The sequence below is a fragment of the Lepidochelys kempii genome, chromosome 8 (assembly GCF_965140285.1).
Source record: "Lepidochelys kempii isolate rLepKem1 chromosome 8, rLepKem1.hap1, whole genome shotgun sequence".
In the NCBI taxonomy this organism is placed as follows: Eukaryota; Metazoa; Chordata; order Testudines; family Cheloniidae; genus Lepidochelys; species Lepidochelys kempii.
In genome coordinates this window covers 55,692,965-55,716,125 of record NC_136387.1, presented here as the reverse complement: position 1 = coordinate 55,716,125, position 23,161 = coordinate 55,692,965, and the positions used below count along the sequence as shown (strand labels likewise).

The following is a 23,161-nucleotide window of genomic DNA, read 5'->3' as shown; positions in this document are numbered from 1 at the left end:
GACTGGGTGTAGCACACCGGGTAGCGAACCAACCCCAGCTGTTGTTTAGCCTCTCGGCACTGGGTGCCGGCAACAATGGTATCCAGCTCCTCTTCCTTCCAATTTCTTAAAACTGGTGGAATTTATATGTTCAGTCCTACCTCAAATGAAGCAGTGGACAGAATAGTTTCCTTGTGTAAACAGACTTGGATTGCAGAAACCTACTACATTTTTTTTTAAGGCCACGCTTCAAATTAAGTTAATATCAATTGTACATGTAAAGAGTTTTATAAATTGATTTAAAATGTATCAAAACGAATCATAAGGTATCATTTTAAACATTAAATTGAAGTTTATGATTCCATTGTATACTTCAGGGCAGTAGAAATGTACACTTGAGAGAGAAATACATGACATGCTAAGGGAGAAAAGAAGTTTCCCTAAACCATCCCTTAAAATAAAGCATTGTCCCATATTTTTCATGTGATTTTCCCTTTTTTCCATTATCCATTTTTCCATTTATCAAAGGTGGTCACCCTAGAATCTGAAGCATAGAGCAATGACGTGATTTGCTCACGGTCCTATTCAGTGCTAATGCTGGGCACAGTGTCCACACAGACTTCAAGCAAATATAGGACAACTGTATAAGACACTCTTCACTGTTTTATTCATGGCAAAATCATCTCCCAATAGGGCCAGTCTCAAGGTTAAAAAAGTCAGGCCTCAAAAATAATATATTTATTTGTTTGGGGCAAGTGGGGTGGGGGGAAGTCTTTAGTTGCCTTTTAATTTCTGAGCCTTTGGAGCTACACGCAGATGCTGGTTTCAAGCGTGTGGTGGTAAATGCTGTAAACTTTTCTGTTTAAAATTAAAGCTCTGGTTCTCACATAACCACATGAGGCCAGCACCTGGGGCTTTTAGAAAAAAGCCAAATAGCATGAGACTACTGCCAAAATTGTGATAGTTGGGAAACCCCCTTTCCTTAGGCAGTAAGTGCTCCCGTGTGGGGTGAATGCTGAGAAACAAGACATTTGCCCCACAGTGACTTGTTCCAGGCCGCAGGATGAGTGGGGCTCCACAGCCAGGAAGAAGAGGTCCCAGGCCACTGAATGGGCTAGTAGGACTGCAGCCACCCTCATTGTCTATAAGTAAGGTCCTTTACATAACGCCCTTTCAGGGCAACTCACAAACTACTGGTCCCAATACGCAGTGCTCCTAGAGGAGCCAGGCGGCTCAGACCCATCTAGACTACAGCTCCCAGAAGGCAGTGCTCCCTCCAGAGTTCAGCGACCAGCTCGTGGTGGAGTGTTGCATGCTGGAACTTGCAGTCCCCGCGCGCCATCTCCCGAGCCAGGGGCCGACTTCTTCTTTTGTCCACGTCTCACTCCACTAAAGTCTTTCACCGGAATCACGTGGCACAAACGGACCCCCGACCCCTTCGACTCCGATTGGTCCACAGCGGCGCCACGTGATGGGCTGAACCCGGAAGCCGCGGAAGGCGATTGTTTCCTTGGCTACGCCACAGGAAAGCGAAGGTCCGGTCCTTTCCGTTTTCACGTCGGCGGCGCTGAGAGTGGCAGCGGCAGCCGCCGCCGCCGCCAGGGAGAGGGGCGAGCATGGGGCTGAGCCGGGCCTAGCGGGGCGGCGGGCAGCTGCTGCCATGAGCGGAGCTGCCGGTGGTGAGGGGGGGAGCGGGGACCCCGCAGCCCGCTGGGGGAGATGGAAGCTGTTGGCCCTGGGCCTTCTCTCCGCTTCCTCGGTGCTGGCAGCCGCCCCGGGCGCTGGAGCCATGAGCAGGGAGGAAAAGCGCCGGCTCGGGTAAGCTGGGAGACGCGGCGGGGGCCTGAAGGAGGGTGGGTTGTGCGCAGCTGGCAAGCGCTTACCTGGACCGGCTCCAGTCGTCGCTGCCGCGTGGGGCGGCTGGAAGTGGCCACAGCCCCCTCTGGCATCCCTTTTCCCGGGGGGCTGGCCACTGTGGCTGCCTGGCGACAGCCCCCGCACTGTCAGCTCCGTCGGCAGGGGCTCAGCCTCTGCCCCAGTGGAAGGGGTGCGGACCCCTGTGGCTGCTCCCCTCTGAGCGGGGAGAGCACTCCCCCATGGGGCCTGGCGATTCCCCCGGGTCCCACTGGGGTGTGGCTGAACCCCACTCCCCCCACGGATGGATCTCGGCCCTGTGGGGCTGATCCCCAGCACCGACAGCAGGCGACCTGTGTGACGTTCCCAGTCTGCGTGAGAGTAGTGCCTAGCCCCTCAGAGATGTACTTTAATGACCTTGTACTCCCCTGAATTTTTGGTACGATCCCCTTCTCCCCCCGTCACATCTACCTGCCTATCGGGTCATCTTCCCGCTCTCGTGGTTGACACCCCTAGTCTCTGTGTGGTCATGAAGATTTCAGTCAGGCATTGTATATGATTATGGGTATAAGTGGTCAAAGGTCAAAACCATACTCAGTAGGTGTTTGGCATTGTGGTCTAATTATGACAGTGTTTCTGGAACAAGTCAAGGTTTTAGCGTGATAAGAGATAGCATCTTTCATATTAATAAGAGTTGAGATCATCCTTGCCCAGTCACTGTGTGCAATAAAGTAAATTGTTTAGGGAGCCCAATTTGCATGTGTGTATAAAGCTAATTATTTAAAAAACTGTTCTTATATGTAAAGGATAAAGAGTACAACATCAGTGATGAGGTATGTGTGCTAGTACATAGAGTAGGATTTTTTAGAAGGCAGTTCTGCATTCTGATCATGTCAGAGTAACAGCCGTGTTAGTCTGTATTCGCAAAAAGAAGAGGAGTACTTGTGGCACCTCAGAGACTAACCAATTTATTTGAGCATAAGCTTATGCTCAAATAAACTGGTTAGTCTCTGAGGTGCCACAAGTACTCCTCTTCATTCTGATCATTATTGCCACACACTCACTGTGTCACCTTGACAATTTCATTACCTCCTTCATGCTTACTGTCATCCTCTGTAAAATGAAGATAGTAATATTTCACAAGGGTGTTGTGAGGCTTCATTAAGAAGTTTCATTATACGGTCATTAGATAAAAAGCATTATTTAATTATAATATGTGCACTCATTGGCTCTTTCATTCAAAGATGTCGAAGCACTTTGAATACATCACAAAGACTTGAAAAATACCTTAGCTATGTGTTCCTCACACGGCTACCCAAGTGGTTTAGGCTCCTTTCCTGGCCTGTTTACATTTTTAGGTGCTTTGTTTAACTTATGTTCTCTGTGTGCCATCTGATATAGGTGTATTAGTGATCTAGGATCTACCAGTACAGGCAGAAATGTGGACTGCTTCAGGTATTTGTTCAGCTTTTGCAATGCTGCAGAGGTGGAAAGAAGCCACCTTACTTTCAGAGGTGCTTATTTACTGAGGGGTCTGGGTTGGAGCACCTATGCTAGTAGGAGGTAATATATATATTTATATGGTAAGAACGTACCTTCCTCAGAGATCCCTTTGGATAATGGTCTGGGAATACAGTTCATTTGAAGGAGGGAAAAAAAAGTTATAACCTTTTAATGTGCTAAATCATTATTGGACAATGTTTATAGGGTTAGACTCTGATCCTGCATCAGGATCTGCTTGGGTAGACCACACCATCACATTGAAGTGGATGGGGCTCTCTGTGGGCCTAGGATTTCACCTGCACAGCTAAATTGCAGAATTGAGGCCATCAAATAGTTATAATTGGTGAAATGACTGAAAAAGGCACCATTGGGGTTCATGTTTATTCTTTTCCCTACTTTCATAATAAAATTTTTAGATGAGTTAACGTTATTTTTTTAACTGCCAGGGCAGTAAACTCAGTTGGGTGTTTGAAAATCTAGCTGAGTTCTTCTTGCCTCTTACATCAGCCGCAACAGTAATAGATATTTTGTGAACATTGTTGATGCCCAAGTCATCAAGTCATTGTTGATGCCCAAGATGCATCCGATGAAGTGAGCTGTAGCTCACGAAAGCTCATGCTCAAATAAATTGGTTAGTCTCTAAGGTGCCACAAGTACTCCTTTTCTTTTTGCGAATACAGACTAACACGGCTGTTACTCTGAAACAAGTCAGAATAGAATCCAACTTGCTGTGTATTAGGTTTTTCCTTACTATTAGTAGTGCTATCTTTTGTTAGTACAATAGTCTTTGCTAAGACAGGAAGCAGCTATCGAGAGAGTGAGTGCCATTGGATATAGTGACATTTTTGATCGTGACCACTATTTAGACATCACAAATATATACATTCATAAATAATATTGAAACCATTTTTTCTTTACTTACCAAGATTGTAATTCAGGGAAAATATGGAACCTGGTAACTTATGATTCCACTAAATTGTAAAATAGCTTTGGGTGTTGATGATACCAACTGTTGCAGAAGGAACACAGAACTATGTCCTGGGGTTTTTCTGAGTGAGGAGTGTGCCTCCTGGCTGGTTCTTAGATAGACAAGGTGGGTGCTTCTGTTGGTGAGAGAGTCAAGGGTTTCCAGCAACACAGCTCTTCTTCAGGTCTGTGAAAGAAACTCAGGATGTCACAGCTAAATGCAAGACCAAACAGATTGTTTATCATAAGTAGTTAGCACATATTCTCTGTGTATATAAAGCCTGCTGCAGTTTCCACGATATGCATCTGAAGAAGTGAGCTGTAGCTCACGAAAGCTTATGCTCTAATAAATTGGTTAGTCTCTAAGGTGCCACAAGTCCTCCTTTTCTTTTCACATATTCTAAGGGACCATTCAAGATGAAGTGGCCTGTTTACACCTCTGTAATCATAGGACAAAAAGGGGGGTTAGTGGCTTACGAATTGTTGTGATAAGCCATAAATCCATTGTCTTTATTATGGCTTTGTCTATACTGGGGGTATGTCTACACTGGCACTTAGTCAGCAAAACTTTTGTCATTGGGGGTGTTAAAAAAAATGCCCCTGAACGTCAAAAGTTTTACCAAGAAAAAGCGCTGGTGTGAACAACGCTTTGTTGGCAAGAGAACTCTCTTCTGCTGACAAACAGCAGCTACACTGCGTGCCTTTTAGCAGCACGGCTGTAGCGGCATAGCCATGTCGCTAAAAGCGGCATATTGTAGACATAGCCTAAGACCATGATTTTTAGTGTCTAGCAAAGTATCTAGTAGCCTATTTGGTCTTTTCAGTATAATAATTGTGATTTAAAAAATGAAAATATACTGCACTGGAAAATTGGATTTTTATGATTGGAAGTTCTTTTCTCTTTGCAAGTGGAATGCTCCCAGAAACAAATAATTGCACAATAAATTTAGGGACATGAACAAGTTTTATTCAGAAGAAGCCCCAGTATTGGAATAGCAGTAGTGTTCCAGGACTGGCCTGTTGGGGATCAGTTTGTACACCACCTGCTACTTTTGGACTAGCTTTAGATGGTGTTTCATTCCCCTTTCTTTCATGAGGTCCAAACAGATCATAAATATCTTGCCACTGGTTGTTTCACTCATCAGCTTTATTTGGGCAAAGTTCCAGAGATGAAGTGAATGTTATGTATTTTTATGGGCATCTGATATTAATCTCCAGATATTAAACTACAGTACTTCTGTTGTGTTAAAGTTTGACAATTAGAAGAGGAAATATGAAACTGATCATGTATTCAACAAATTTTTTCCTGTTCCTTTTCTTAGGAATCAAGTGTTAGAAATGTTTGATCATGCTTATAGCAATTACATGGTAAGTAAAATACCAATTTCTTCATTATGCTTACACACAAATTAAAGTTTGTGTTGAATTTGTCAGCAGTTTTGTTATCGACCTGGCAGTTTTAAAAAACTTGCTGAAACTCTGTTGGGGGAAAACTGAAGTTGAAGTTCGTATGTGCAGCTTATATTATTTTCTTTTGAAATGTCTGTTTGCATATAAGAAATATGAATATAGGGGGAGAGTAATGTCTGATCACAGGAACAGTGGCTAGGAATTCCTGACAGGATACTTAACCTATGCTTGATTTTTTTCCCCTTAGATCTGAAATGCAGTAGTCTCTAAGAATTTGTGTTTGTAAAGGTAATTGACAATGAAAAGTGCTAAATTCCAGAATTTAAAATATTTTAAAGGGAAGCAGATGTTGCAATATAGTCTTGATATCTGATTTCCCAGTTGGATCCTTACAGGTGGCCTATAAAGCTAAAAGGTAATGGGGCTCTCTACAGGTAAACCTGCATCTCTCTCACTGCAGAGTCAGGACCTTACCATGTAAACCTGCTTGCTATTCTTAATGTATGTTGTCTCCTCTTATACATTTCCTACTATATCAGTGTTCCCTTGACTTATTTGGTAGCATGAGACCACAGAACAAAAATGTTGCAAAATACCATACAGACCAAGAACACTTGAAAAGATACCTGTCTGTAGTTATCAAATTCTAGTGAACACATTAATTGTTAATAATGTATTGGTTGTGCTGGTGAATATTATATAAAAATGTTTATATGTTCCTGCAGATAACTTTGATTATACTTTGTGGGCCTAACATTAATTATATAACCTCATATTTGCTTGGGATGTTACATTTGCTGTAGATTTTGCAGCTGCTTTGCTCTCAAAAATTCCATTTCACTTAAAAAAAATAAAATAAAAAATAACCCCTGTAGCATCAGACCCACATTGCATAACTTGGTGCTAAATAAGCAATTGTAATGTAATTAAGTGATCCACATTTGCTACTGTTTACGTGATATATGTGTGTTGTAATTTAGTGTTGTCAAAACAATTTTAGGTCTTTTAGTTGTCTTCACATGTTGGACATGAGACTGATTTGTTGTTTAGTGGGTCTTGTTATATCCTAATTTATTAGTTTGGTCTTGTTCCAGAATAAATAATTGTTTTTATTTCAACAGTAGAATCTCTACATTTAAAATACAGTTATTGATAAGAAGAATATAATATTATCAATACACTGAAATGGGAAACATTTTAGGGGAAACAGGTGACCCCTGTTAACTGTACATCTGAAAATCTAAGGCAATCTAAGGTTTTTTCCACACCCCTGAATGACATAAGTTATACTGACAAAATCGGTTGTGTAGACATGGCCTGAAATACCAATTATTCTTATGATACCTTAGTCTAGTAAAGTATGTATTTTTTTAACCAAAACATTTTAATTGTTTTCATCTTTGTATTTTCTCTACTGGGCATATAAGTGTTCTTATTATAACACAGACCTTTCTTTCATAAGTTGCACCTGCTCACACATGGAAAACCACTGTCCCTGGAGAGTATGTTGACTGCATGGCTCAATATTATGCTATAACCCTTTAACTTCCAAAGAGGTTAAAAGTTAATGAGACATGTAAATAGATAATGTATGCAGTGAATGAGATTCTTTGCCATTTATAAATGCCAAAGGTATTAAAGCACAGAAGAGAAGCTATTGTGAGGACTGTTTTTTTATTAAACATGTTCAGGTATGCAGGCTATGAAGTGATACAGAATTGTTGTTTGATTTTTGAAAAATAAAACAAAACTTCAAGTAGTTGTTTTTGGTTGACATTCTGACTCTTCTCTATATTGCCTAATAGTGTGACTAGCAACTGGCTTCTTTGGATAGAAATAATTTTTCAGAGTAGCAGCCGTGTTCGTCAGTATTTGTAAAAAGAAAAGGCGTACTTGTGGCACCTTAGAGACTAACAAATTTATTTGAGCATAAGCTTTCATGAGCTACAGCTCACTTCATCGGAAAGCTTATGCTCAAATAAATTTGTTAGTCTCTAAGGTGCCACAAGTCCTCCTTTTCTTTCTGCAATTAATTTCTAGTTAGATACTTGAAACCTCACTACATAAAAATGTCTGGCTTTCAATCTGCCTTGCTTTCTCTTTATTGCTTTTAATTAGGTAACCTACCTTGCCTAACGTTGGACAAAACTCTTCAGTCAGCTGAGATATTTGTGCTTTACTTTTCATTACTATAAATATGAAGCTAATAAATACCTTCTCTACATTTGTGGCAAGAAAATGTTGGGTTAAGAGGAAGTATGACTTCAGATATCCTGGAAGCATAAATGTCAAAAGGATATTTACTTGCCACGTATGCTAGAGCATTAAACAAACAAGTCTCATTCTGTGTTTGTTTAACTTGAAGTAAAGACTCGAGTTTCAACCTTGACCTTGATAGCAAGAAAATTAAGTGTGTGGTTTTTTTTTTTAAAAAACAGCAATTTTTGAGACCGGGAGCTGAAAATTGTTGACTTACTATTTCTATTAATGTTTTTGGACTTGAGTGGATTAGGCTCACATTTCACGTTTGCGTGCAGGGGGATATCTTTTATACTTTTTCATATGTCAATTTGGAGGGCAGAGAGTAGCTTTTTATTCCCTCACAGACAAGTCTAATAGCTAGGAGCATTTCTTCACACTTACACAAAGGACACCTGAAAAGCCAGTTGTGTTAGTCCCTTGGGTCAGTAGTCCTAATCATACAGCACTGGCAGCGCTGTGCATTGTTCGCAAGTGGAATGTATCAATGCTGTTCTTAATTTACAATCCTGACATAGACCAAACAGCCCTATTTGTCAATCAATACATGCTTTTATAAATTTAAGACATACAGATGTTTAAACTATGTAGTTTGTGTGCCTAATTTTGCCCTTGATACATCTCCTCTTTATCCACTGATCTCAACTGAATTGGAAGGGGCATTTGGCCCCATAGCCTTAACCCATCTCCAGATAGATCTAGATAACTAACCTGTATTCCCTCATTTTTCAGAGTGTTTCCTGCTCTTCAGGATGTAGACTGTTTTCTTTTATTTTACTGAGTAATGTTCCCTTTTCTGTCTGTCTTGAAGGTAGCTTTATCAGAATTACCTGATTATTGGCTTTCTCCACAATTTTAGCTCTTAATTTTGAATTTCCTTCTACTTCACAGTTCATTAATCAGTTTTTCAGGATAATTGTAAGGTGTACGATATTCAAAATGAGAGCTATACCCTGGCTCTGGTAGCTGAACTCAGGAAGAATAGAAGGCGGTGATAGGACCAGAGTCTTCAAAGAACAATAGGCCATCAATTGAAAAACAACCCATACTTTTTCTTCCCTACCCCATGTGTCTGGATAACCAGTCACACTAATCTGTCACAGCATATACTCATAAATGAATATACTCATAAATTGAATGTGTTCCACTTCACATATTCATTTGCTGCAATTTTGCTTTTATTATGCTGCTCATTAATTTCTACTTTAAAATTAAAATTAAAAGATAGTATAATACAGCAACCTGTGGAACTGAGGTAGACATGTTCAATCACTAATTGTTCCCTCATACTACACGTCTTATAGGAAGTGAACACCTTGCACAACATTTATTTTAAGTATTTTTTTTGGACTTTATACAGCTTTATTTTACTAATTCTATTGGTGATTATCATAACTTGCCAAAAAACCTGGGTCATTGTTCATAATTAAAATAAGAATTTTTATGTATGTTTTTATTTCTTTATATGTGTCATTCTGGTAGTGGTTTAAAAATAAAACTGTTTGGTGAAAAGCTTTGCATTTACTAGCCCAAGTACAAAACTTACTTGCCTGCCCATTCCTATATTGATAACTAAGAAAAAAGAATAGTAAAGAATAAAATTGTCAGACACACAGAAGAACATAAATTGTTGCTCAAAAGTCAAAATGGTTTCTGTAAAGGGAGATCATGTCTTACTAATCTATTAGAGTTCTTTGAAGGGGTCAACAAACATGTGGACAACTGGGATCCAGTAGACATAGTGTACTTAGATTTCCAGAAAGCCTTTGACAGGGTTCCTCACCAAAGGTAAATTAAGTTGTCATGGGATAAGAAGGAAGATCCCTTCATGGATTGAGAACTGGTTAAAAAACAGGGAACAAAGGATAGGAATAAATGGTTAATTTTCAGAATGGAGAGGGGTAACTCCATTGGTGTTCCCAAGGGTCAGTCCTCGGACCAATCCTATTCAACTTATTCATAAATGACCTGGAGAAAGGGGTAAACAGTGAGGTGGCAAAGTTTGCAGATGATACTAAACTGCTCAAGACTGCTCAGACTGTGAAGAGCTTCAAAAAGATCTCCCAAAACTAAGTGATTGGGCAACAAAATGGCAAATGAAATTTAATATGGATAAATGTAAAGTAATACACATTGGAAAAAATAACCCCAACTATATATACAATATGATGGGGGCTAATTTAGCTACAATTAATCAGGAGAAAGATCTTGGAGTCATCGTGGATAGTTCTCTGAAGACGTCCCCGCAGTGTGCAGTGGCAGTCAAAAAAGCAAATCGGATGTTAGGGATCATTAAAAAAGGGATAGAGAATAAGACGGAGAATATCTTATTGCCCTTATATAAATCCATGATATGCCCACATCTTGACTACTGCGTACAGATGTGGTCCCCTCATCTCAAAAATGATATACTGGCATTAGAAAAGATTCAGAAAAGGGCAACTAAAATGATTAGGGGTTTGGAAAGGGTCCCATATGAGGAGAGATTAGAGACTAGGACTTTTCAGCTTGGAAAAGAGGAGACCAAGGGGGGATATGATAGAGGTATATAAAATCATGAGTGGTGTGGAGAAAGTGAATAAGGAAAAGTTATTTACTTGTTCCCATAATATAAGAACTAGGGGCCACCAAATGAAATTAATGGGTAGCAGGTTTAAAACAAATGAAAGGAAGTTCTTCTTCACTCAGCGCACAGTCAACCTGTGGAACTCCTTGCCTGAGGAGGTTGTGAAGGCTAGGACTATAACAGGATTTAGAAGAGAACTGGATAAATTCATGGAGGTTAAGTCCATTAATGGCTATTAGCCAGGATGGGTAAGGAATGGTGTCCCTAGCCTCTGTTTGTCAGAGGGTGGAGATGGATGGCAGGAGAGAGATCACTTGATCATTACCTGTTAGGTTCACTCCCTATGGGGCACCTGGCATTGGCCACTGTTGGCAGACAGGATACTGGACTGGATGGACCTTTGGTCTGACCCAGTATGGCCGTTCTTATGCTAAAAAACTAGCACTTTATGTGCTTGTCAAAAAAGCCAGGAGCAAATAGAGTTTTGAAAAGCTATTTTAAAAAAAAACTTAAAAATCAAGTCTTACACCAAAATATTTCACCAGTCTCGTCTCACTCTTATGTCAGTTTCTGACTGTCCGATTTTAGTACTTTTTATTTGGCAGTTACCAAAACTCTGAACTAGGGCCCTAAGGCTTGATTCTGTTCTCACTGAAGTCAGCTACAAAATTTGCATTGATTTCAGTGGAACCATAAACAGGTATTTCATAGAATATCAGGGTTGGAAGGGACCTCAGGAGGTCATCTAGTCCAACCCCCTGCTTAAAGCAGGACCAATCCACATGTTTTTGCCCCAGATCCCTAAATGGCCCCCTCAAGGATTGAACTCACAACCCTGGGTTTAGCAGGCCAATGCTCAAACCACTGAGCTGTCCCTCCCCCCCCTTTTATTCAGCACACCTGATTTGGCCTATACTGACATTGTTGATGTTTCTGACTGATTGAAGGGTACTAAGTAGTGTTAGAGTAAAACTGTTTTGCTAGAGCAATGGAAAGTAATCCCTCTCCCCACCCCTGAAATGGCCATCATTTTCAAAAACTACTCCAAACTTGTCATGTTTTCCTTTGTGTTGCATAGTCATTTGGTTGTATTTTATTGTTTTATGTTCTGACTGAGTTCTTTTCTCATTTTCACTGATTCTGTGACCTTGGACAAATCATGTAGGGTAAAATTTTCAAAGCATCTAGGTCCAGTTTTCAAAAGTGGCTTAGGAGCCTCTATCTCTTCAATTTTTTTTTCAGTGAGGCTTAGGTCCGAAGTCACTTAAGTGCTTTTTAAAATGTTATCCCTAACCTTTGAACTTCCTTGTCTCCTTTCTGTAAAATGGAGCTAATTTTCACATTTTCATAAAATGAGCAAGTCTTCCACCCAGACTGTTTTTGCACTAATGTTGGATGAGAGATCAGTTCTTTAATGGAGGAAAAAGACTACTCGGTTCTCCACTGCAGATATGCAATCTCCTGTGCATTTGTTGCAGGAAACACAAGATGAACCTCAAGTGTTCAAATTGAGCAATTATTTCAGAGATGCCATTAAGTACTCCAAAACAATTGTTTCTCTGGGGTAAGGGAGATGGGGCATTGCACTGTATGGCCTGGCTTCCAGTATGTTTTATGTGGTCTAACGGTTGTCAGCCATTGACTATGAAGAGGAAGCTGTTGCTGTGTTATTTTGAGTTTGAGTTTAGCCACATAGGTGATACATAGATTTTCATAAGTTTACTACAATTCTGCTTCCTTTCAATAGGTTGCAGTGATGTACTCTACTCTCTTTACCTTCTGGTTTTGTTCTGACAGGATCATGCCTACCCAGCTGATGAACTCATGCCTTTAACTTGCCGTGGACGGGTTCGGGGTCAGGAACCTAGTCGTGGGGATGTAGACGATGCCTTGGGAAAGTTAGTATTTGAAGCAGTGACTATCTTATATGAACATGCAAATCTTAACACATTTTGCTGCTAATACTTCAGTTGATGTGCACTCAGAACCCTTGTTTGGTTTTCTAAATCAGGGGTGGGCAAACTACAGCCCTTGGGCTGGATCCGGCCCGTCAGGGCTTTGGACTAGCTTGCGGGATTGCCAGCCCCCTGGTGCAGCAGGGTTAAGGCAAGCTCCCTGAAGCAGCCGGAGTCACGTCCCTGGGGAAGGGGGGAGGCAGAGGGCTACGTGTGCTGCCCTCGCCTGCAGGCACTACCCCTCGCAGCTCCCTTTGGCTGGGAACGGGGAACCACGGCCAATGGGAGCTTCGGGGGAGGTACCCGCAGGCAAGGGCAATGCGCCGAGCCCTCTTCCCCCTCCCCCAGGGGCTGCAGGGACGTGGTGCCTGCCGCTTCCGGGAGCGGTGCAGTGCCAGGGTATTTAGGGAGCCTGCCTTAGCCACGCTGCGCACCACTGCCACCCCGGAGCCACTCAAGGTAAGCGGCACCGGATCGGAGCCTGCACCCCAAACCCCTGCCCTGAGTCCCCTGGACCCTTCCTGCACCCCAACCCCTTGCCCTGAACCCCTTCCTGCATACCACACTCCCTCCCGCATCCCATCCCCCTGCCCCAGCCCTACGTTAATGGCCCTGCATGCAATTTTCCCACCCAGATGTGGCTGTCGGGCCAAAAAGTTTGCCCACCCCTGTTCGAGATGCACAAAACTGCAGAATTGTCATATAAATGAGAGAGGTGGTGGGACCAAAACATAGTTTAGTAATTTCTATAGCCACTTTTTCCTCTAGTCCAATGAGGTTAACTAATATGTAGTTACCTTTATCAAGAAAAAAGGAATTGACCTCATCAAATGGGATAAGAGTTTAGAATAATTTTGCATAGTACAGTTTTTTTCTTAGAGAAATCATCGATACATGGGTGCACACTTAAGGCCACCAGTAAATTCAGTGGCTGAAATGGGTGTGGCTGGGTTCATTATCAGCTCTTCAGAGCAATAGACTATTGGCCACTGTGCTAGTTTAATAAGCCACGTTTTAAATGAGAGTTTTCAAAGGTAACTAAAAACAAGAAGTCAAAATGACTCCAACCATCATAAGTGTAAACTATTCTGTAGCTCCAATTCCAGTTAGTAGGAGTTGCAAATGTCTATTCAAAGAAGAATAGGTTTAATTGTTGTCAGTATTTACACCTTCCGGTTAAATATCCCTCATTTAAAACTAGCATATTTTTAATCAGCTGGCAATCTGTGATGATTATGTCACATTATTTCTAAGATTTTTGGGTTAAAAATAACATAACACAATATCTACCAAAAATGTACCGAATTTTAATTATATATCTGGTTTAAATTTTATTTCATAGGTTTTCATTGACACTGATTGATACCTTGGACACTCTTGTGGTAGGTTTGATCTGTTTTGCAATGTTTCACTGGTGAATAACTGTTTATCTACCTCTAGTCAGATTTCCAGGTTAGAATTCTGTTTTTTTGAGATAAATGTGAAGTGTTAAGTAAGGAAACTGAGTTAAGTCTCTTATTCCATTAAAAAGACAGGTACATTCTGTTGTAAAGACCTGTAAACAATGGATATAATAGACAGTGATGTTATTTGGAATTATTATTATTTTTTTAATACTAAAACAGTACCTTGGCCTTGTAGTTCATCTAAATGAATGCCCATTGTGTTGCTGTTAGTTTTTTTTTTTAAACTTATAACAGTAATATACATTTGCTTCCCCTGCTAATGTAAGGGCTTTTCTACACTTAAAATGCTGCAGCAGCACAGCTGCACTGCTGTAGCCTTTCACTGTAGACACTACTTGCACCAACGGAAAGGGTTCTACTGTCAGTGTAGGACACGGTGGGCAAAATTTTTGGCCCAAGGGCCTCATCTTGGTATGGAAAATGTATAGCAGGGCATGAATGCTCACAAAATTGGGGATTGGGATGCGGGAGGGGGTGTGGGCTCTTGTGTGGGGTTGGGGGTGCTGGAGGGTACGTCAGGCTGGGACTGAGGGGTTCGGAGGGCAGGAGGAGGATCAGGGCTAGGGACGCGCGAGGGGGTCAGGAGTGCAGGCTCCAGGTGGCGCTTACTTTAAAGCAGTTCCCAGAACCAGTAGCATGTCTTTTCTCCTGCTCCTATGCGGAGGCGCAGCCAGGAAGTGCACGCTGCCCCGTTGCTTGGGGTGAGGGCAGTGTGTGGAAGCATAGAAGCTGGAGGAGAGACATACCGCTGCTTCCAGGAGTTGCGCGGAGCAGGGCAAGCCCCGGACCCCACTCCCTGGCCTGAGTTAGAGGGCCAGATTAAAACGTCTCGAAGGCTGGATGAGGCCCCTGGGCAGTAGTTTGCCCACTCCTGGTATAGGTACTCCGCCTCCCTGCGAGGTGCTGTTTACACAGAAGGTTAGGTCAGTTTAACTGGATATTTCACACCCCTGAGTGACGTAGTTATACTGAGCTAAATTTCTAGTGTAGACCAGGCCCAAGTTAATCTGTTGACTTCTGAGGCTTTTACTCTTGGGGAAATTCTGTGCCAAAAAATTAACAATTCTACACACGATTCTGCAAAATTTTGATTATTTTATTTGTCAAAATAACACAATATAATCATGCCAGTTTCAATTATTTTGGTAATTAATTTCAAAATACCTTTTAGCAACTCTGGCTGTAACAATACAGACAACAAAAGAGATTCCCTCACGAGTTTAAAAAAAAAAACAAAAAAAACCCCAGTTCCTGCTTCTCTGCCCTGCCCGCACAGAGCCCAGCCACAGGTCCCCCACCCAGACACCTGCACCCTTTCCCCCCCAGAACCCAGCTGTGGGGTGCCCCCAGCCCACACATCTGCACCCCCTCTCCCGCAGAGCCCAGCTGCCTCCTGGCCTAGACACCCATGCCCGCCTCTCCAGACACCTGCAACCAGAGCCCAGCCGCAGGGGCCTCCCTGGCCCAGACATCTGCGCTCCCTCTTCACAGAACCCAGCCGTGGGAGAGCCCCCCTGGCTCAGAGCCCTGTACCCCCGCCCCACCTTGGAGGCCAGCCATGTAAAGCCCAGGGATCCAGAGGGAGAAACAGCCCGTTGCTGCATCCCAGGCTTATATGGAGTTTCCTGCACACCACCTCCTTCCTTCAGGCATGCCAGGAACGGCAGCTGTGGGGAACTCTCCATCTCCAACCCCTCCCTTCAGCAGTGTCTTCTATTTGCAAGCTGGGCTCTGCGGGGTCCAGTGGCCCCTAGTGGCCACCAGCAGCTCTGCAGCGCCAGTTCTGCAGGAAAAAAGACCTTTGCTCTGACCCAGTATGGCTGTTCTTATGTTTCTTTGCAAAATGTACAATACTTGTACTAGGTGAATTGAAAAATATTTCTTTATTTACAGTGCAAATACTTGTAATCAAAAATAAAATGAGCACTGTACACTTTGTATTCTGTGTTGTAATTGAAATCAATATATTTGAAAATCTAGAAAACATCCAAAAATATTTAAATAAATGGCATTATATTATTGTTTAACAGTGCAATTAATCACACAATTAAAAACTATTAATTTTTTAAATTGCATGAGTAATCACGATTAATTTTTTAAATTGCTTGACAGCCCTATTTTCAGACCTTATAGCAGGGATGAGCTTGAACTGTGGAGTTCAGTTCCAGATTTCAAGGAATAGAATATGTGGGTACAGGTGGCGGAAAACATTGATTACAATGCACTATAGTGAAAGAAAGGAACTAACGTGGGTAATCATCATACATTTTCAGTGAATTATTCCCTGTTGAAAACTACTTTGTCATTCATGTACATCACTATAGCAAACCAGACTAATACTGATACCTATTCACATAATGTATCAGAATATGATATGGTCAGGCAGAAAAGCAATTTGAGCTATCTTGACTATTTCCTGGTTTTAACACGTTGAACTTTATATCGTACTTGAATGTCTGACTGCACTAGCGCTTAAATGACTAAAGTTATTTTTGTTTTCTAGGTGTTAAATAAAACCAAAGAGTTTGAAGATGCTGTAAAAAATGTGATAAAAGATGTTAATTTAGATAATGACATAGTTGTATCAGTTTTTGAAACTAACATAAGAGTCCTTGGGTAAGTAACTAGCTTTCTTCATTTTCAATGCACTTAAGATGTGATCTCAAGCTTATGTTTTATCAAACATTTACTTGTACCTCAGCTGATGTTGAGAATGGTGGTTCCACTGGATCAACAGAATTCAACTTCTGTTGTAGGAAGAAACTGATATAATAGATGTCAAATTCAGTTGGCTGTCCACACCGGCAGGAGAGCTATTTTCAATACCGATTGAAAAAAGTGTTAGGATAGCAGTGGCTAACAACCTGTGTGTCAAAGCTCATTTTCTTAACATAGACATGGCCTCAAAGCTAAGATTATGTTGTCAAACATTCGATATACACTGTCAAATTTCTCTAGTTTATAAAATTTGATTTGTACAATCTCATGGGTGCTAGTTATTTATGTTTTGAGTCAATAAGGAGTGTGCAGTATATTAGGTCTGTGGCTAAGGGATAATTCTGAAATGTGATAATCACTCTTGAGAATGAAAAACACAGACAACACATCTGTTTGTGTTTTTTTAAAAAAAATCTTAAGATGCTGACAGGTTCCTTCAAATTACCTTGTTTATAGATATTAAACAAGTATGCCTCTCAGAATTCAGATATCTTAACTTCTGTGTGACAACTTTCTGAAAATGTAGTAAAATGATGATCAATATTTGGTTACTCAGGGCTTATATAAACATCATCACTTCATTTGGCTTATGATAACCTTTAAGATAATGACCTCTACTCCATCCATGTGCAGGATTAATCATTTAGTTCTCTTCAGTAATCTACTACTTCAGTGTGTTTTATATATATTCAGTAAAATGCTATAGGGGACAATTTATTGTTAATCTGCTCATCACTCTAAGTATGTTACCTACGGGGGAGAAAAAAAATTCACTGTAGTCATTAAGTGCTTGATTTTTTTTTTTTTGCCCCCTAGAGGTGCACCACAGCTTCCATTGATTTCAGTTGGAATTGTATGTGCGCAGCACTTCTGAAACACACATCACAATTGTTTATACAGTGCTTGTCACAAATGATAGAAATTACTGTATTACTGTGACTTACTGACTTGAAATACATGTGGATATCTTTTCTTGTGTTTAGAGGTCTTTTAGGTGGGCACTCTGTGGCAATTATGCTGAAAGAAAAAGGTGAATACATGCAGTGGTACAGTGGTGAACTTCTGCACATGGCAAAACAATTGGGCTACAAACTTTTACCTGCTTTTAACACTACTAGTGGTCTCCCTTATCCAAGAGTAAGTGTTTTATAATCCAGATCACTCCACACAATAGGCAAAACTTTGTTAATATTTCAGGAAGTTATTTAATAGAGAGGGAGAGAACCTTATTTGTGACAGATTATGCATTAATTTTCTTTGTATGTAGGATCAGAAAATAGTTCATTTGTGAGTTAAATACAGGCAGAATGTCCTTGCTAACTAGGCTGTGAAGGCATTTGTCACAGAAATCATTTAAACTTTTTTATAAACCCGTTTTTATTAGTGTCAGTTGTGGGTGTAAACAGTTATCACAGATACTTTTATTTTCCATACACCTAATAATGCAGATCAATTAATATTTCATGACCAGTGCTAGCTAATTTCTTAAATTTTGTTTTGGGCTGTGTAGCTTGTTGCTTTTCCAGGTTTGCTGACAATGACCCAGAATGCATCATTCTGACTCATTAGAAATGGCAGAAATCTCATGAAACCACTGTCTACTAGTATCTTGCACCTCTAGGCATGACTAAATAATCTGGAACAACAATGGCTTTTCAGTGTTACTTAAAATTTACTGATGTGCCTTCTACAGCCTGGTTAATTGGGAGTGTTCAGCATGCGCCTTAGGTGAATTCTGAGTTGAACCCAAACTTTCATAGTTTGCCTATTTTAAAAAAATAAAATAAAAAAAGTCTCCAGTCTGCGAAGGTTATTGTTGGGGTATAATTTGGAATTTTTTTTCATATTTGTAACTTCTCATTACATGAAGCTAAAGCATGGCACACTCTTAGCTTATTGGTTAATTATAATGTATAAGACAGAGCAGGGACTTGAATCTGAGTGTTCCACATTCTAGGCGAGTAGCCCTTACCACTGGGTTGTTGAATATATTGGATTCTCTCTCATTTTTCACAAGTAATTTCAAAAGGTCTCTGTTTTGATCTGATGCAGAACAAGAAATGTTTTTGAAATCTTTAACATTTTTTTTTGATAGGATAAGAAACCATTTCCCGTGCAGCTCTACTTCTAAGTGACTTAAGCACTTCTGAAAAGTTTACCTAACATACCTTTCTATGGCAGCAGAGTTAAAAGAACGGTTGTAGTGTCAGCTGAGACTAGATTCAGATTTTTGTTTTTTAATTAGAATAAATAAAGAACAGATAAAGTACAGTATCTAAGTTCCAATCTCTCTCCCATCACTGACACATATATATATATATATTTGCAGCTAGTAAATGATACAATCTTTACTTTCTTTTAGGTTAATTTAAAATTTGGTTTAAGAAGTCCAGAAGCTCGAACAGGAACAGAGACTGATACTTGTACGGCTTGTGCAGGTACCTTGATACTTGAGTTTGCTGCTCTAAGCCGATTCACAGGAACATCAATATTTGAGGTTTGCTTTCTATGGTCTCTTATTTATTGGGGTTAGGTTTTGAACTGCGTGCTGTTACATTATTGTAATTCTAATTCAAATCCATGGGTAAAGAGTGAACTTGTTTCAGATTAGTTGTATTTGTGGTTGGTAATGGATTTTGCATCCTTTAGCTTTACTGTGCACCAGGATAAGGTGCATTTCCAGAAAAACTTACACTAATATGGCATATCTAATTTAAGTACGATTTTAAACTTTTTATTCAAAAAGTTCTAGAAGGTGATTTACAGTACAAGTAGTAATATCAATATAAAACTTAATATATTGAAGAGTCACGTTAATAGACTCTCTCCAAGGTGCTTGGCTAGAAAGGTTCTACTGATTTGTTAGACTAACATTGAAGAAGAGAACTGAGGCACATGGTATTTAAAGTGCATTTCTGTTCTGAAAATTCACTCTGAGAATAGCATAGTGAACTTCCATGTTTTCTGATTTCAAGGCAAACAGGTTTAGTTTGTATGTCCACCCCGCCCCCCCCCCCCCCCAAAAAAAAAAAAAAGGGTGTGTGCTTTGACTGCCAGCCCAGTATACTTAAATAGGGCCCTGATTCTTGAGCTTGGTTCATTCCTTCCTACATACCATCATTGCTAAAAAACATTCTGCTGGCCAAATTAGGCCCTCAGTGACATCTGCGGTCTCCAAGTTATGCCCTAGTGACGTGTGCAACCCCCATTCTCCTCACTGGGTTTGTACAGGTGTATTGATTGCCATGCAACACAGTTTTTTTTTACTTCATAAGGGGAAATATAATCCAGTTTCTCTTAACTGTACTGGCTGTGCAAGGCTAATCAGAGTAAAAAGCAGTAAAAATGCAGGTACAATTCTGAATACACAGTTAAGTTGAATAACAAGGTGCTAGTTTCACACTGCCACTTTTAAGAGTGGAACTGTTTTTGAAATGCTTTCTCTTGTTCTGCTTCATTGAAAAAGCAAAAAAGATATTAAAGTGAAATAATAAAACTAAGGGCTCTAACTTCTTTAAATAAGGCTTGTAACTTTACAGCAGTAAAAGTGTGGTGACTGCAACTTATTCACTGAAGGTGTGAGAATTTGCAAAAGTGCCAGAGTAACTATTCCCATTGGAAAGTCAAAAATATCTAACACATACTGATAGGGCTTTGTCAAATCCGAGTGCTGGACTAGAGATCTGAGACAGATTCTCTCTTTGATGTAGCGTGTAAACAAATTAAACGGGCTCAACCAAGATTTATTCTGGGTTCATCTGTAAGATATTTTTCATTCTTAATTTGATTAACCGAATATTTCAGAGTTAATTCCTGGAGTACACTGCTAGCTTTCTGTAGAGATTATTGTATCTGAACACATCTTAAATTATTCATAGTCTACTCCCTTTTAATACTGATTTATTCCCTTTATGTAACATATTGCAATACAAACTACCTAATATAAACTGCCTAAGCATTTGGTTTAAAGCCTTTAGAATCAGAGACTTTTTGCATATTTTCAACAGCCCTCTGACTCACTGCTGTCTGCCACTTTCTCCTGTTGCTTGTAGAAGGGAGTCACCATCCAAGAGACTCTAAATCAGCAGTGCCCTGTTTCAGCCAAGTGAGCAACCAACTCAGATTCACAGTAGTCTGTATGAAAAGTGCTGTATACATAGCTGTATTGTCTTCAGTTTGTAATGCTAAAGGTAGAAATCCTCCATTGAGAGAGATGGGGTTGGATTTTTAAAAAGCAGTCAGTGTTGGCCTAACTCTGCTCTCATTAACGTCAATGAGAGCAGTTAGGCCAATACTGAGTACTTTTGATTATCTCACCCTTAAAACCTAGCATGCCTGGCTGGTTGTCTGTATCCTTTTTTGGCTAGGTGTCACCCCAGTTCATGCCTCCCTTTGTGTATTTACAGAGGGCTAATACACATACTTAGCCTACTATTGGATAGAGCTACTGTGCCACCTAGAAACATCTGAAAAGATGTGTATGGCAGTGTGGCTGGGGCAGATATAACTTAGAAGGCAATCTGACTATATCCCATTGGATTAGAAGAAATTAGTTGTTGCACCGTTTCATTAGAGGGTCTTGAAATGTTATATAAGGTTTTTGTTTTTAATGAATTTTTTTAATGGTTATAAACAAAAAGGGTCTTTTATACCTATTTTGTCAGTTGGAAACAGAGGCACAGACAAGTTAAGTGACTTACCCAAAGCTATATAGTGTGTGGGTGGCAGTTACAGATAGAATGCAAATCCTTTTAATTAGCAACAAAATGACTGGTTAAATAGAATAAGTGCTGCTTTTCAAGAGAATTCAATGTATTATTGAATAGTTCTACCTTTAGGAAATTCAGTCTAAATAGGAATCTCTCTCTAATATATTCTACTTTATAGCTCCATTATTTTAGTAGACAAAAAACCCAAAAGCTTGTATACCAGCACCTGATGCTTTTTCTTGCCTCCTGCATTGCCCTGTAATTACACTTCAATTAAAATATTTTTTGTTGGTTGCAGGAATATGCACGGAAGGCGCTTGATTTTCTTTGGGAAAAAAGACAACGCAACAGTAATTTAGTGGGAGTTACTATTAATATACATACTGGAGACTGGGTCCGCAAAGGTATGTGACTTTCAGATCTGAAGAAACCAGGTATAATGAAGCCTGGTCTTTCTCTGCAAGAATATTTTGCCTGAGAAATCAGTTTTTGTTTCAAGGAAAACATTCCCTAAGTCCATGGATGCTGAGAGATTTCTAGTGCTAAATTTTCAAAGAATCTACTTTAAGTGCACAGTAAAGTACAAATAGGAGTGCAATTGTGTATTCAGGCCAATAAAAATATTTTCCTACAAAGAAATTAAACACTTGACTTAATAGCACGCCTGAGCATACTCTTTTATGTTCAAATATACTAGAACACATTTTCAAAAAAGTAGGAAAATACTGCATACTACTCAGTGCAGCCCTTCATTAATCTACATGCTCCTTTATTTTCACGCTCAGTTGTCCTGAATAGCTCCTTTTCTTTCATTCAGACAGTAGCCATTGAAATCAAATTGAAAATTAGCAGCTGAAAACTTTTATCCATATAACTACTTAAATTTAAAAATACAGTACTTTTGTATCTTTCTTTGTGCTATTTCTAGATAGTGGAGTTGGAGCAGGAATAGACTCATATTATGAATATTTATTAAAAGCCTATGTCTTGCTTGGAGATGACCGTTTCCTGGAAAGATTTAACACAGTAAGTTGATTAAGTTACTCACAATAACAGACCTAAAAGTAGCAATTCTTCAACAAAAAAACTTCAAAAACAGACTCCAATGTGGAGCTGCAGAACTGGAATTAATTTGCAAACTGGATACCATCAGATTAGCCCTGAATAGACACTCGGAGTGGTTGGGTCATTACAAAACCTAAACTTAATTTCCCCAATACTAATTTCTCCCTACTGTTACTCACACCTTCTTGTCAACTGTCTGTAATGGGCCACTCTCTCACCACTTCAGAAGTTATTTTTCCTCCCTTGGTATCCTGCTGTTAATTGATTAATCTCGTTAGACTGACCTCACACTTGGTAAAGCAACCCCCATCCTTTCATGTATTTATACCTGCTCCTGTATTTTCACTCCATGCATCTGATGAAGTGGGTTCTAACCCACGAAAGCTTTTGCCCAAATAAATTCGTTAGGCTCTAAGGTGCCACAAGGACTCCTAGTTATTTTTGCTGATACAGACTAACATGGCTACCATTCTAAAATCAGTATAGCCATAACTTTCTAACCAAGGAGGGCTGTACTGAGACTTATTTTGGAGCTCTACAGTGCTACTTTTACACTGTTTTACAGAAAACCCGATTAATATAAGGCCTCTCTTATCATAAAAGTAACGTGAAAGCTTCTCTTGCTCTCAGAGCAACAGCTAGAACCTGAAAATCAAATTCTGGGTTTCATCTACCAAGGCAGAACCATGAGTACAGAGACACTAATCCAGC

General features: G+C 40.1%; 1 protein-coding gene across 4 annotated transcripts in view; it reads left to right on the top strand.

The window, feature by feature from the left end:
• The first annotated feature begins 1,555 nt into the window (after window positions 1–1,555).
• Window positions 1,556–23,161, top strand: part of EDEM3 (ER degradation enhancing alpha-mannosidase like protein 3) — a 46,700-nt gene continuing 25,094 nt past the window's right edge. For all 4 annotated transcript variants that reach the window (XM_073356663.2, XM_073356666.2, XM_073356664.1 and 1 more), the window contains exons 1-9: window positions 1,556–1,797; window positions 5,625–5,670; window positions 12,335–12,435; window positions 13,835–13,874; window positions 16,462–16,574; window positions 17,660–17,813; window positions 19,039–19,173; window positions 21,684–21,789; window positions 22,314–22,411. In XM_073356663.2, the coding sequence (XP_073212764.1) occupies window positions 1,640–1,797; window positions 5,625–5,670; window positions 12,335–12,435; window positions 13,835–13,874; window positions 16,462–16,574; window positions 17,660–17,813; window positions 19,039–19,173; window positions 21,684–21,789; window positions 22,314–22,411 (951 nt within the window). In that variant the 5' untranslated portion in view covers window positions 1,556–1,639. The remainder of the gene's footprint in view (window positions 1,798–5,624; window positions 5,671–12,334; window positions 12,436–13,834; window positions 13,875–16,461; window positions 16,575–17,659; window positions 17,814–19,038; window positions 19,174–21,683; window positions 21,790–22,313; window positions 22,412–23,161) is intronic.